The 14,628-nt window shown below is 36.3% G+C and overlaps 1 protein-coding gene across 2 annotated transcripts; it reads right to left on the bottom strand.

Annotated features, from left to right (window-relative positions):
• Positions 1 to 161: 161 nt before the first annotated feature.
• LOC128225099 (organic cation/carnitine transporter 2-like) lies at positions 162 to 14,207 on the bottom strand. 2 transcript variants are annotated; one of them, XM_052935129.1, is made up of 11 exons: positions 14,111 to 14,198; positions 12,659 to 12,720; positions 8,366 to 8,427; positions 5,636 to 5,959; positions 4,131 to 4,552; positions 3,469 to 3,702; positions 2,727 to 2,861; positions 1,767 to 1,849; positions 1,347 to 1,464; positions 1,145 to 1,217; positions 162 to 874 (listed from the first exon to the last, which is right to left on the bottom strand). In XM_052935129.1, exons 4-11 carry the CDS (start codon positions 5,948 to 5,950, stop codon positions 605 to 607), a joined length of 1,650 nt encoding a protein of 549 aa, XP_052791089.1. In that variant the 5' UTR covers positions 5,951 to 5,959; positions 8,366 to 8,427; positions 12,659 to 12,720; positions 14,111 to 14,198; the 3' UTR covers positions 162 to 604. The 2 variants fall into 2 exon arrangements, with proteins under 2 accessions (XP_052791089.1, XP_052791090.1); XM_052935130.1 differs by lacking the exon at positions 12,659 to 12,720 and having other exon boundaries at positions 14,111 to 14,207.
• Between the last annotated feature and the right edge of the window lie 421 nt (positions 14,208 to 14,628).

Here is a 14,628-nt window from a genome sequence, read left to right on the forward strand (position 1 = left end):
TTACAAAACGTTATTTGAATAAAAACAAACATTCACAATACACAAACATTAAGGAAGACGTAGACATGTCAAATAATCTAACTAAAAATGCATTTTAAACATACACACTCAGTTTTCAGAACATTTATTTTATAAGATGTGAGTTATTGGTATAAACGTTTGCATATCTGCTCTTCGTCTACAAAATATGGGTAAATAATTACATACATCTTATATCAGAGTATAGACTTCACTATAGAACAGAAGGATATTCGTCTCCTCTAACTTGACATATGTTATATTTCCTCTGATCAAAATTGTTGTAGGATAGCGACCGGATTCGTAGTGATAAAACACAATGCTGACAATATTATGGTAGCTAATTATCTGGTTATTAACAACACAAAGCTCATCATTAGAAAAGTAGAGGCCACACTTGAACACTCGCAAACTGTAGAGGACACACTTGAACAACCTCAAACTGTAGAGGACACACTTGAAAACCTCAAACTGTAGAGGACACACTTGAAAAACATCAAACTGTAGAGGACACACTTGAAAAACCTCATACTGTAGAGGACACACTTGAAAAACCTCAAACTGTAGAGGACACACTTGAAATACCTCATACTGTAGTGGCCACACTTGCTTGATTATCCTCATGGACGCCGTTTGCTTTTCGGGCATCCACCGACACCCTGTCATACTGGCCGTCGTCGTTTACATTTCCATTAACGACTGTGATGTTGACGTCCAGACCGCCTTCATCGATAATTTCCTCTAGCATATCTTGCAGCTCTAGTCCCTTGGTCTCCCGCAAGATGATCATGATAAAGGCAGACAATATCATCAGCATGCCACTCACAAAGTACAACAGGCCGGGCTGCGCTTCGTCCTGGTGAAGGATACGAACGAAATTCAATAACGAGTACGTATCAAACTTTCAGTTAGGTTGACGTGTTTCATTGGTAAAGATGTCCACTTGTTAAAAAACGCCCGAATTTTATCCTCTCTTACTTATGTGACTGTCTTGTAAGTCTATATCCAATGGAACTAACTAATTTGTACATAGTGCGCTCTATGATCATAGTTTTGCAATGCTGATGCCTTAGTAAAATACAGTTATATTATTATCTCATACAATTTACGAAATTTGGTCACTTACCAGGAACACGACCTGCGGTGCCACCATAGAACCCACTCTGGCAGCCGTAGAATGGACACTGTACGCTATAGTTCTGTAATAAACGAAAGTTGTTTATAATCCCAACATATTCGGGCCCGTCCTGGCGGGCTTTAATTGGCGATTTGTTTTCTTTATAGATCTTGTTATTTTATAAACCGCATTCCCCATGGTGGTGTTTTACCTGACGACTGTGGGGTAGATCTCAGAAGTATAGAGCATCAGGGACTGCATGCCCGACGCCACGCCAATCTTGGCCACCAGCGCTATCCCGTTAGTCACCGTACCGCTTAACGGTGAATCTACGGTGCAACATGAGGAACAGTTAATAGACACAAATTCATTTGAATTTTACTTTAAAATAAAATAAAACCTAACATGAATTACTTTGAGGCTCCTTCTGATTAAAAACTAGTACAGGTGACTTTTTATAAACTAACACCTCTTCAATCATCCGTTCCACCAGATAAATCACACTCGTTAGTCGGACAGTCGAGGATGTTACAAAATGCAACTTCTACGTCAAGTTTTATTATCATCAAATCATAACACTCTTTTGCTTTAGCGCTGATTGAGACAATCTGTTAGGATATCTAAGCCTCACCGGCATACTGAAGGATTCCCACCGCTGTTCCACATATGCCCGCCAAACTGTAGAATATCATGCAAGTCTTCTTCCGACCGATACTGTTAAGAAAAACAACTCCAGAACTTGTAACGATTTCAACACGAAGACATCGAATTGGTAAACAATTGACACTTATGTTTTTCACGAGTTTGTTGAATAAATTGGTTGATTGCATTAAGTGTCGTTTCTACACCTCGGATTAGTGATAGACCGTCCACGGTGGATCACTAATAGACCGTCCACAATGGATAAGTGAAAGACTGTCAACAATGGATCAGTGACGGACTGTCATCGACTGACGATGATCTATGACAGACTGTCCACAATCGGTCGTTAACAGATTGCTGAAGATGGACCAGTGATATACCGTACACGATGGATCAGTGATATACCGTCCACGACGGATCAGTTGTATACAGTTCACGACGGAACAGTGATATATCGTTCACGACGAAACAGTGATACACCTCCACGACGGGTCAGTGTTATACCGTCTACAACGGAGTAGTGATATACCGTTTACGACGGATCAGTGATATATCGTATACGACGGATCAGTGATATACTGTCCACGACGGATCAGTGATAGACCGTCTACAACTGATTAGTGATATACACGATGGATCAGAGATATACCGTCCACGATGGGTCAGTGAACGACCGTCCATGATGGATCAGTGACAGACTGTCCACAATGGATTGTGACAGACTGTCCACGATGAATCAGTGATAGACCGCCCAGGATGAAGCAGACTGACTACGAGAGACGGTGGATCAATGACAGACTGTTTACGATGGATCAGTCATAGATCGCCACGATGGTGATAAACTGTCCATGGAGCGCTCACAGGCGAACACACGCACGCATTCACCCACGCGCACACAAAAACGTACACACTTTTTATGTGGATGGTAAACATGTTAGACAGTGCTTACCAGTTCACGAGGAAAGCGACTAGGATCTGGACGGGTGCCTCCACGATGTTGATAAGGAACATGTTCATATACAAATCCCCCGACAGGCTCCGAATTCCAAAAGTGATCCCGAAGTAACCAAAATTCGTAGAAAACCTGAACCATACATTTGGATACAGACATATTTTATTTGTAAGTACTAAATTTATAATAGCTACATTTATTCATGTGAATGATATGTCAACAACTTTGTTTTTGACGTAGACAATGATGACACATATAACGTTTTTTTATTAGTCAAAACACTCGACGATCGGATTAACGCATAAGCGACTATGGGTGATTGAGCGTTAGAGTAGTTGATGAAGATGAACCGAAACAATAACTACTTTTGTTTGCATGAATATAGTTTTCTAGTGGAAAATCTGACATAAGATAATTGGAACGGTAAGATTATTCTAAGAAAGTGGACACCTATACTAATTCGCACACTGTTGATTACAGTGAACATACCACGTGGCAGATGTATATTCAGGGATTTTCTGACTCTAGAATGCATTTCTTTGAAATTGCGGGAAAATAATCAGTGTTGGATCATAGCATCATAGCATTGATACAGAAGTGCGCACATAATGAGGTATTGACATTATATACACCGTGAATATGTATGTCAAAAGAAGTTCCTCAAGCCCTCAATAGCTTTGAATTATCCATAATTTTTGAGAGAAAAAACCGTCATCATTTAACCAAGGCCGAATATTACCAAACAATGAGTAGACCGACGGTGGTCTTCAAGCTGTCCCGGCACCGAAAGAGATAAAGACCAGTGTATCTTCGGAGTCGGCTTTCCTTTGTTTCCTCCATTCGAGCCGCATCCATTACCTTCGTGAGGTCCGGCACTGGCTTCCGATTCACGCGTGCTAACTTATGAATCACGGTCTCCGCTTCCTTGTACCGACCGCGTGTTACCAGCCAGCGGAAACTCTCTGGCATAAACCTGCGCTAAATAAAGAGTTTCGAGGGCTGATGTTAAATAAACAGGATTTGTGTACTCATAACAACATTGAGTTGCTAAGTGTTACAATGTATATTTATATATATATATAGTTGAACCCGCAATGTATTTCCTATCGTTTCATGTAAATGCCGAATGTGTTTATTGTACCCTTTCCCCTAAATGGCCCTTTTTTATGGTAACGCCCAAACGGCGCTAAACAATGAGCAGAAAAGATATATTAACTATCAACCGTTTTTTAAGGGAACTATCTTGTTTATTTTACATCATTCCTTAAAGGCAAACATCTTTTTTTTTACCACAAACAAGCTGTTCTAAACGCTTTTTAAAACAGAACAATAGGTAATGGACATAGTGAAATAACATAATGGTCAATGTTAAGTAAAATTGTGGTGAATTTGGTCACTTACCACCAGGTAAATAAGTAGGGTATGCCCACAATGACGGTGGCGAGATGGATTTTTCGCCAGTCGTGGACCATCCAAGCCAGGAGTGCAAACATACTCGCCTGTATGGAAAAGGAGGGTGTGACCACGATAACCGGGCGCCACTTCACCGTGGCAAACTCATTCATCAAGCTGTATTGGACGGTCACATAAGCGCCTACCGCGACCCCAATCAGAAACCTCATGGCTGCGTACATTTCCCAGTTGACGGAGAAATATCCCGACAAATTAAATGCGCTGATTAAAAATACGGACAAAATAAATGTGGGTTTCCGTCCGTATGTGTCTGCAAACTGGCCGGAAATAAGACCGCCAACTAACAGGCCCCCCATCTGAATCGTAGTGATCATGGCTGGAATCCACTTCCGGCCACAGACAAGATCGTACTGAAAAAGACATGCAGGACAAAAACTTATTATCCCGTTATCCCTTTATTTTCCACGCACACGCACAGACACGTACAAACTAACGCTTACACGCATGCACATACGCACGGACGCACTCACATACATATCTTTAGCTCAATACTCAAATGTACCAGATCTTATTGAAAACAGTATGTGGAAGACACATGGAATAATGTTTGATTATATATATTCATGTAAAGTGTGTAGTTATTTTGCGTACAGTAGAACATAGGAATAAAACATGACTATGAAAGGGATAATTCCTATAAACTTGAATACTGCTTGAAAATCTGGGTTTGACCTCATTGGACCTATATAAATTTATTGAATTATATTTATATAAATAATATAATATAGGGGAGGGAATTCAGATATCAACGCATACTTAATTCAGTGCCGGGTTCTCCCTTCTGCATGCACTGCTCTAGAAGTTACTAGTAAAGTAAACTAGCTAAAAATTCGAAAATTTTCCCTGTAGCATAGAAAAAATATACCTTAAATTTTGCAAACATGTATTGGCGTTCATGTTCCATATTATTGGTAAGGTGGGCCATTTTCTTCTATATTGCTATGTATTTGTGTGCAAGTTCAAAAATATCCTCCCCTGCGGATGTAATATACGTCAATTACTTACGAACAATCTAATGATTCTTATTTCATATAGTACTGTTACGTATAATTTGCCTAAATGTGTACGTTTTGTAAATAGTTTGTTATACTATCTTTGTTTAAGCTATGATCGGAATAACAGCATTTAGGAAATGGGATTACACAGGGATAAAGCAAAAGTTTACAAGTTTGATAAAAGAAATCCAATCATTTCAGACTAATCTTTAAGAGAACTACAATTCAGAAGGGATTTTTGGAAGGGAGATAACAGTTAAACTAAAGCTCTAAGAAAAAATATTATTGCGCAGTGCATAATCTACCAATGATCAACGTTTCATTGACGTTTTTTATTGCTTCCGGGTATAAGTGGAGATTATTTAGGAAGACAGTGAAGAAGAAGAAATCGTTATAAGTCCTACGTGTTTTGACACAGAAAAAAAGCTTTTTATATACCTCTGAAACAATGGTAACCATTCTTGGATCATAGTTGTAGGAAGCTAAGCTACTGGTGTTGTCTAATTCACACTGGCTGTCGTAAAACCCTCCCCCTCCTGTTGTGTTCCTTTGTCCATACCCCTGTCCTGATTCATTACGCACCGCTCCGTCAAGACACCGGAAACCCGGGTCTTGTCCGATGAACGTCATGGCGATCAAGCTCCACGAAGAGATGGTCTTTCCTGTGTGGACGATGAGACAGAGGAGCCACTGGTAGAGACCGCAGCCACCCGTCTGCCGCACTATGTCCTCTAGCATCACGTTGTACGTCATTGTTGTGGGCTAGGATAACGAATAGTAGTTTTTAATTGAACAACTGAAAGTGCCGAATTCGGCAATGACTTGATTTTATCGATTGTTTGTTTTCTTAAAGTGAAAATTATATTGACTAATAATTTGAAAACCTTTGGTTCAAGTGTTAACATTCAATTTCAAAAGTGCAATTATATGTAATATTTTAACTGAGTCGATATTTATTCTTTTATAAACATCAAGTCGACAGAACAGTTTAACATTGAAAGCCATTCTTAAACTTTGAAATGTTGGTGAATAATGATTGGTCTCGAAAGTATTGTAGACGCTTTCAACATTAAAATAACTGTCAATTGTGTTACCAAAATATATTTAAATGTTAGTCTTAGCCTTACGTAAAGTATAAATATTTACATATAAACCTTAATCTCTCCTGAAAGGAGTAAAGTTATTAATATATGGGTAAAACGGAAACCAGGGACTGCTTAGGCAGGGCGGGCCTCTTTTGACCATTGGCTAATTTTTGTACAATCTTGGAGAAGGACCACTAAATGAGCTGCATTGGTTGGTGGTCATCGAGCAGAACAAGTGCATACTATCATGCGTATGAGAGTGATTCAGTATTTATTTTACAACCATTGTCCATTTCACCCGTAATGTACGGACCTGTATGGAAATCGAAAAACACAAGTATCCAATAACATGGTCGTCTGGCCAATGAAAAGCTGGTAGAAAAAACAGTCCAAAATAAACCTTCAACTGTAAACATAGTTGTCTAAATGGTGTGGAACATGTGTATCAGGTCATTAATGCCTACAAATTGCTTGTTTAACGGGTTGCAAAAATCTATTTCAAGGAGGTTAGAGTAGACTTCCATGTAAATATATATACCAGTCGCCTTTGTAAAGAATGGTTGATGCAGGGTTAATTGTTAAAAAAAGTGCAAAATTTGAAGATGACGAATTTGGTCAGCACATTTTGAGAGTAAAAGGCCTTCACAGTTTATTCCTTCACTAAACTTTTCAGGTTTGTTTTTGCAATGATTCAACTTGGCAGCTACTAAATAAGTTTGATTTGTAAGCGAAATTTGAGTGAAATAGACGAAGAATATTTGTAGTTCATCCTAGTGTTTGAAAATCGGACACCATTTGCTATCGATAATCGAATCGAATCTGACCAAGCATTTCGATTTACCATTAGACAATAATCGAAAGTTCATAGTATCAGTAATGAATACATTCTTAATACATAGTATCATCATGATCATTTAAATGTTTAAACCTGGAATCAGTACGTGTGATGCTATAGTCATGCTTTTTGCAACAGTAAGTAAATTTCCATAACCTTTTTCTGTCTTTAATAACATCACGACAAAACATAACAACAAAACACATACTTTATAATTGCACATCAATTGCAAAATGATGCACACGCATCAAGTAAGTTATCTTAGCATTTTTTCCATGTAAAAGCATATTAATTATTTGTGAACCAGCTTAACATTCGATAACCTGTTTTGTTGAACATCTCATTAGAAAATCTCAATTTCATAACATTTTCACAAAATAGTTAATTAGTTAATTACAAACGATGCAAACAAAAAAAGGTTTAAAAAACAGAATGCATAGAGCCGGGATCCCCTGTATGTGCAGGTAAGACCGGACCCACTACATCATAGAGACAGGATATTGAAGAAGGTTTCATGAAATATATAAACATTTAAAAACAATTTGTAAATTTAGGAGATTTTGTAAGTTTTTAAGCAAAAAGGTTTAAATTCACCGCATTTTTGTAAGAGAGTGACATTCCTTGTTTGAATGAACTCAACGAGAATTTACCGGAAATAAAAATTGACATTTACTGGACTTTTACCACAAAACAAAAAAAAAACCGTAGTTACCGGATGTACAATTAGCGACATCGATTTTGGAACCACTATCGATTGTCGCCTTCATAGCATTGTCAGCGACGATTCATCGATTGTACTCGATAATCGTTTCATCACTAGTACATCCTTTTATTGGGTTGTACCTGTTATTACCACTTATGAGCGATTTTCAAACTGCTTCATCGGAATTTATGCGGATGTGTGTACGGTTCGCATTCAATACTAGGTTTTTGACCAGGATTAAAATATTTTCTTATTTCTTCTGACGCAATGTATTTGGCTAGAAACAACTGAATGAGGGCGCGTATATTTACAATCCTGAATGTTTGGATTACGCTGAAATTTAAAACAAATCTATATGCTTATTTAACACATAAATTACTTTTAAAATGTAATGAGATCAGTACATATATTGATATATATTGCTCATTTTCTCGCTACATAAATAAATTGTCTCAAAACCATATGACGTGATGCATCTCCGTAACACCTTTTATTACCTAGTTTGTGTTATAGATAGTTCAGTTTTGATCAATGTTGTAACTTACTACTTCAAATAATGAACCGGTGCAGCATGTTTTAGGCTTACATCCACATTTTAGCAGTGCTTCTGAAAAGAAAAATATTTGCAGAATACTAGAGAATTAAACCATCATTAACACACATTTTATCTTTATTATACCAGTGCACTAAAACGATGCACAAGTAATTCCATTAATGTAATATATATAATACACCAGTTTATTCAACACTTACTTGCAATTCACCACTGCATCAAAAAACGAACAAACGAAAAACATCAACAAATGGCCTCCAGCCCATAATAAATGTTACTATGCAAATCAAATATAAAAAATACATATATCGCTATTTCCACTATACCAAGAAAACAAATAATTTTCGCGGATGCAATTCAACCTTGAACACTTAAAAATACATGAAATTCATCTTCAATAGCGTTTTATTGTCGTTAAAGATTTATAGCAGTATCAGAACAATTTGCCAACTCATCTGAGTACAGTAAACAGTGTATATCAGGAATAGTTTCCGTGATAAAACACCCTGGTTAAAATTATTTTTAAGATATTGACATTGATCATTAATACGTAAAGAGATTGAAAACACTGGAAAATTTAAATATCCTTGCCTTGTCCCAATATTACACTTAAAACAATGTAAAGATAATTAAGATTATCATTTGGTATATAATCTAAATGATTTTTGGTTTTAGCATTAAAATTACCAGCCATGTACACAGAGACAATTGCTATATAATACATGAATTTTAACTCATTTGATATATTATTCTCTAATAGAAAATGCCGTTTTGTGTCCTTTGTCATTGAAACCTTCTTGGGATACATATATGTATTACATAAAGTGTAATATCATGTGCAAAATCATACAAGGATGACAATACTATCTTCATAATCATGACAAATGTGGCTTATAAATCCAGAACACTTACACCGCCGCTATTTATTATTGCATTTACATGTTTATTTTAAATATTTCCGAAATGTTTTCGTTATTTGCCCAAGTTTCCAAAACGCCAAACATATCAACCTGTTACACATAACATTTAATATCTAGATCATTGTGATATAAGCGTAGACCATCCTCATTGCACGTGGTAGTAACGACTCGATAAACAAGGTCGCATGAATTAACACCTCGGCCGTTTCCCTAGTCGATCCTCAAAGTGTCCTCAATTTCGGTCAAATCAGATCTGCATCCGACACATACTTCAGCACCAACTGTATATAACACATACTTTGCATCACCAACTGAAAAAAACACATACTTGCAGCACAAGGTAAGTCTAACATACTAGCAGCACAAACTTCATCCAACAAATACTTGCAGCATGAACTGCATCCAATGCAAATTTTCAACAGCATCCCATACTTCCAACACCAAGTACATCCAACACATACTTTTAAGAACTCTAAGCGAACGGCAACATAACTATTAAAGACAATTTATCTTTTGACAAATACAAAATATTCAAGCGGATATGTAGACAAAATCAGAAATCCTCAATAGCTTCTTGCAGCGAACAATTTGACAAAGAGCTATATGATGCGGCCGCATGCGACATGTGTCTATCCTGGCGTATGGTACGCACGAAACAAAACAAAGAAACTATAAATGAAATAAAACAAAAGGTAAAACAGTACGTAAACCCGATGAAAAATCCATGGCGTTTGGCACATATTATGAATTCGTGTTTCGTCCGAAAAATTCAGACAATTTTATCAATCACTTCCACACAGGACTGCACAACAAAGTTCAAAGTTCAAAGTTTCTTGAGCTCGGTCGACCGCACTACTGACAATATCCTGGAGTGTTACGTAATCCCAAAAAGTGAAAGCCCGGCGATCATGATAAAGTTGTAAATAAAAATCTTATCTACGGAGGGACAATGATTCGCATGTATCTACAAAAACACTTTACAATTATTCTAACAAAGTCGCACGTTTCAACAGACTGTAAAATGGGCATAGTATTATACCGGTTCACAAAGCAAATAAGCCAAAAAAAAATGAATGCAAACGTTACAGTAAAGCTGTTGTATAAAAGGTATTTGAAACTGCCTTAGGTAAAGATTTTCCAAACTCTCAACAGAACGCTTATCAGCGTGAATTAGGCTCATTAACAGTCTCCTTATATTTGCAAGAAACAATAGCCTCAAATGCAGAATATGAATCACCGTCTCATGTGGCGCTGCTGGACGCTTCCTTTGTATAAGTGCACGAATTTGGTTTCCGTGGAAAGACATTTCGTACCTTAATAAACTGTTATACGGATATAGAAAGTACCGTCGTTGCCAACGGCGTGCCATCATCTCCATTTCCAATGGTAGTACTGATAACCTGGCTTGATCTGGCAATCTCCATTGCATCAATTAAGAAGCTTTTATGTGAACTAGAGGACTTCCCACATGGGTCCTTCAATGGGGACAACAAAACCGGAAACCCGACGTTAGAAGACGACCTAACGTTAGTGTATACAAATAGATCATCACTTCAGGCCCAGGTTTACATTGCTACAACGTATGTCAATATATGGGGTTTCAAACTAATGAAACAAAATGTGAATCTACAATTTAGGGAAAGCAGATGCTACAATGACACTAAACTAATGTTGAAGCAAGAGCAGGAAAAGGACAAGCCTCCATATTTTCTTTAATGACAATTCGTAATTCGAACTTCGATGTTAACTCAGTAGTGTTAACCGATTTAGGACAACATATTGCTGTACAACCAATGTTATATAAGGTGGAGTAGTGGTCAACTCTTACGCAAATTGACAATCTGAAAATAGAACGCATGTTAAGGCTCGCAGCAAAAATGTGCCAGAATATCTCCTTACAAACTAGGACTGACATGGCACTGGAGCTTCTGGGTACTCCGCCGAACTATACAACGCCACAGTTGTTGTGCGGTTTCTGACGGACACACGCCAGACTCAACTGTGTGCAGACGTTGTGAACCAGAGACAGAAGACATCCGTGTTCAATTGTTTGCCATGTGTACCACTTCTAATGAGGCCAGAAACAAACCTTTTAACATCTATCCCTCACTACGATCAGCAATAACGCATGGCTTTGAAATCGATCTATTATGTGAACAGACATTACATACATTGGGACAAAAAGAAGAAAAGGTGTATATAAATGATACATGCAATTTTGTAGCTGCATGCCTACTAATTGAGTGACGCCACCCTAAGCAATCTAACTTAAGGGCATGATTATTATTCGGCTTTATTCAAATAACTGTAATCACGTTATATCGTTATTCTGTTTAAACTGTAATCTTCCTCTACATGTATTTGTCTTGTTATGTTTTCTTTCTTCTTTATTTTCCATTTTTTATTTTTTATTTCATAAGAATTTCTTCATGGTTTATTATCGGATATACAACCCATCACTAGCATCACTTGTATTTCCTTTTGACGAATTTGCAACCACGTGCTAAGCAGATCTACGTCTAATTACAATCACGGCTTAATGTTACTTAATATTTCATTTCTTGTGACTGTTGAGGTTGTTTGGGCGGTGGCATAGCTCATGTGTGGCTTAGTTCTGTAGGTAAGCAAAGCTTTTTCGTTCATGGTAACGAATATCAGGACCTTTACTTTGGTCCTGTTTTATTATTATTATAAAACAAATTTATTAAAGATTGAAATTCACGAAAATCTCTGGCTACTTCAGGACCAGGCACCATCCAGCGCAACAACTGACTGGCATTTCTATTTAGACTTACTGCTCCGCCATTACCTTTGATGAAATCATAAGTTTGCTTATTTGTACGATCAAGTGAAGTTGTTGAATTTTGTGTACCAAAACAAGAAAGAGTATGATTGTCCTTATGAGAGCGCCAATTTTTCGGATGAACTGATACGAGTATCTGCTTCATCACTGGCAAAAAAGCCCAATATATAAGACATTTCCCGGCACATGCTGTTACATTATGTGCATGGGAGGTTTTGCCAACATATGAGACCCTAAGAAAGAAATCTACATATCTAGCTGTTTTTCTTCTTTCTTTGACGCAACTTTTTTCGCTAGAATGAGGGCGCGTATATCTATATTCTTAAATCATTATTCTTAAAATACTTCATTTAAATATGTCGATAGCTTGTTATATTAGACATTATCAGTACATATGTAGTTAAATCAGTACATATATTTGATAATCATTGCAAATCTTCTCGCTACATAAATAAATTGACGCAACACCATGTGGCGTGATGCATCTCCGTAACACGTTTAATGATCTAGCTTGTGTTATTAACATTTCGGTGTTGTTTTTTTTATCAGTGTTGTAACTTACTTCTTTAAATAATGAACCGGTGCAGCATGTTTTAGGCTAACATCCACATTTTAGCAGTGCTTCTGAAAAGAAAAATATTTGCAGCATACTACAGAATTAAACCATCATTAACATACATTTTAACTGCATTATACTAGTGCACTACATCGATGCAAAAGTGAATCCATCAATGTAATATATATATAATACACTAGTTTATTCAACCAGAACTTGCAATACACCGCTGCACCAACAAACGATCATGATAAACAACTACTCTTAAACCCCCATTAGCACAACATATGATATTCCCTGCTGTATCATTATGTAGTCTACCGTTTATAATATGTACACCCAGAGTGCAGCAAATTTAGTTAATGTTTTTATGGGGATACATATGCTACATTAAGTGTAATATCATGTGCAAAATATATTTCTAATTGCATTTACATGTTTATTTTAAATATATCCGAAATGTTTATATGAAAAAAATGAATAAAATTCGCTTTCGTTATCATCTCAAATGCCCGAGCCGTTGCAAAAAAACTCTTAGAAAATATCATTTACACACAAACACGCACCGCCATACTAAAATGAAATCAACTTGGATGAACCAAATCGTCTACTAGTTAACATACGCTTCAAAACATTACGAACACAAAATTAATATTTTATTTTTTTTCAGTTTTCATCAAAACATGTTCACGCCTGCCGTGAATTTTAAGAATTTGAAACTTAAGCAAAGTGTGCAGAAACCAAATATCTCTCTAGCAGGTCAAATGGGTAAGTGGGGGTAGAGTGTCTGTTCCTAGCATTGACATCAGTATGTCCTTTAAAATATCAGTCATAGATAAGGCACATATATTTCAAAATGCGATTCAAATAATTTAATGGTCGATTTCTTTATATTCAATTTTCAAGTCAGACAAAAACTCCTCATAAATGTTTCTCAAATATACCCATAAACTTTTTCCAATTGCGAAATGTACTTTTATTATGTATTTTGTATAGTTTCGGATGCATTTTTTTAAATTATTTAATTGTATAAATAATGTCTTGTACTACCCGTCGGGCTACTTGATTTGATTTGAGGAATATTTCAAAATTTGAAATTAATGCTATTTATTTCCATATCAAAAGGTACTGATACTCTATCGTTGGTTTTATATTTGTATTATGATGTTATGAAACAGTATTATTTTAACCATTACAATATTTTTCACCATATGCAGTATCATCATTACTGTTATTACCTCCAAAACAGTTAAAAATAAAAAAGCCTTACAATTTAATGAAGTAATCTGTACATAGGTGGTCTCTTCAACTGAGTATGCGTTTATCCAAGGTATTTAAAAACTTTGATCAACAAGCTAATATTTTTACTATAGAGTGAAACCATTCACGGTCCATATTCAATGATTGATATCCTTTTCTTTTCTTTTAAACAAGGGATGATCTTATCAGATGTATTACCTGTCAGAAGTACATATTCCCTATTAAACCATTGATAGTGTCTAAACGTAACACGAAATATTCTAGCGACAAATTAAATGTACTGTAGAAGATGTTTTGAAGATATTGAACAGATTAACACAATATACATTGCTTTATTTATATATGGTGCCCACCCAACTGAATCTTATAACTTTAATATCAAATAATAGCAGCATCTTATCATATCTTTTTGAGTAAGAATCACTGTATGGGAACGGACACCGGATATAGCTCAAAAAGTGATAAGTAAACAGACAATTATGCAGTTGTTTTTCTTTACCAAAGGTAAAATCTTGCTGTGTTAACGCTTATCTACAGTATCCACAAATGAAACAAGTGTTTGAACTAATAGCTTAATGCTAAATTTGGCCTATGGTATACTTTAAAGTGCTAACGATTCAACAGACCTCGAAAAATGTTTCTTCAAATCTGAGATGATCACCTCAAAACGTACTGAGTTTCGACAAGTATTGTTATTTTTAGAAAATATATCGAAT

This window comes from Mya arenaria, chromosome 2, assembly GCF_026914265.1.
Source record: "Mya arenaria isolate MELC-2E11 chromosome 2, ASM2691426v1".
NCBI lineage: Eukaryota > Metazoa > Mollusca > Bivalvia > Myida > Myidae > Mya > Mya arenaria.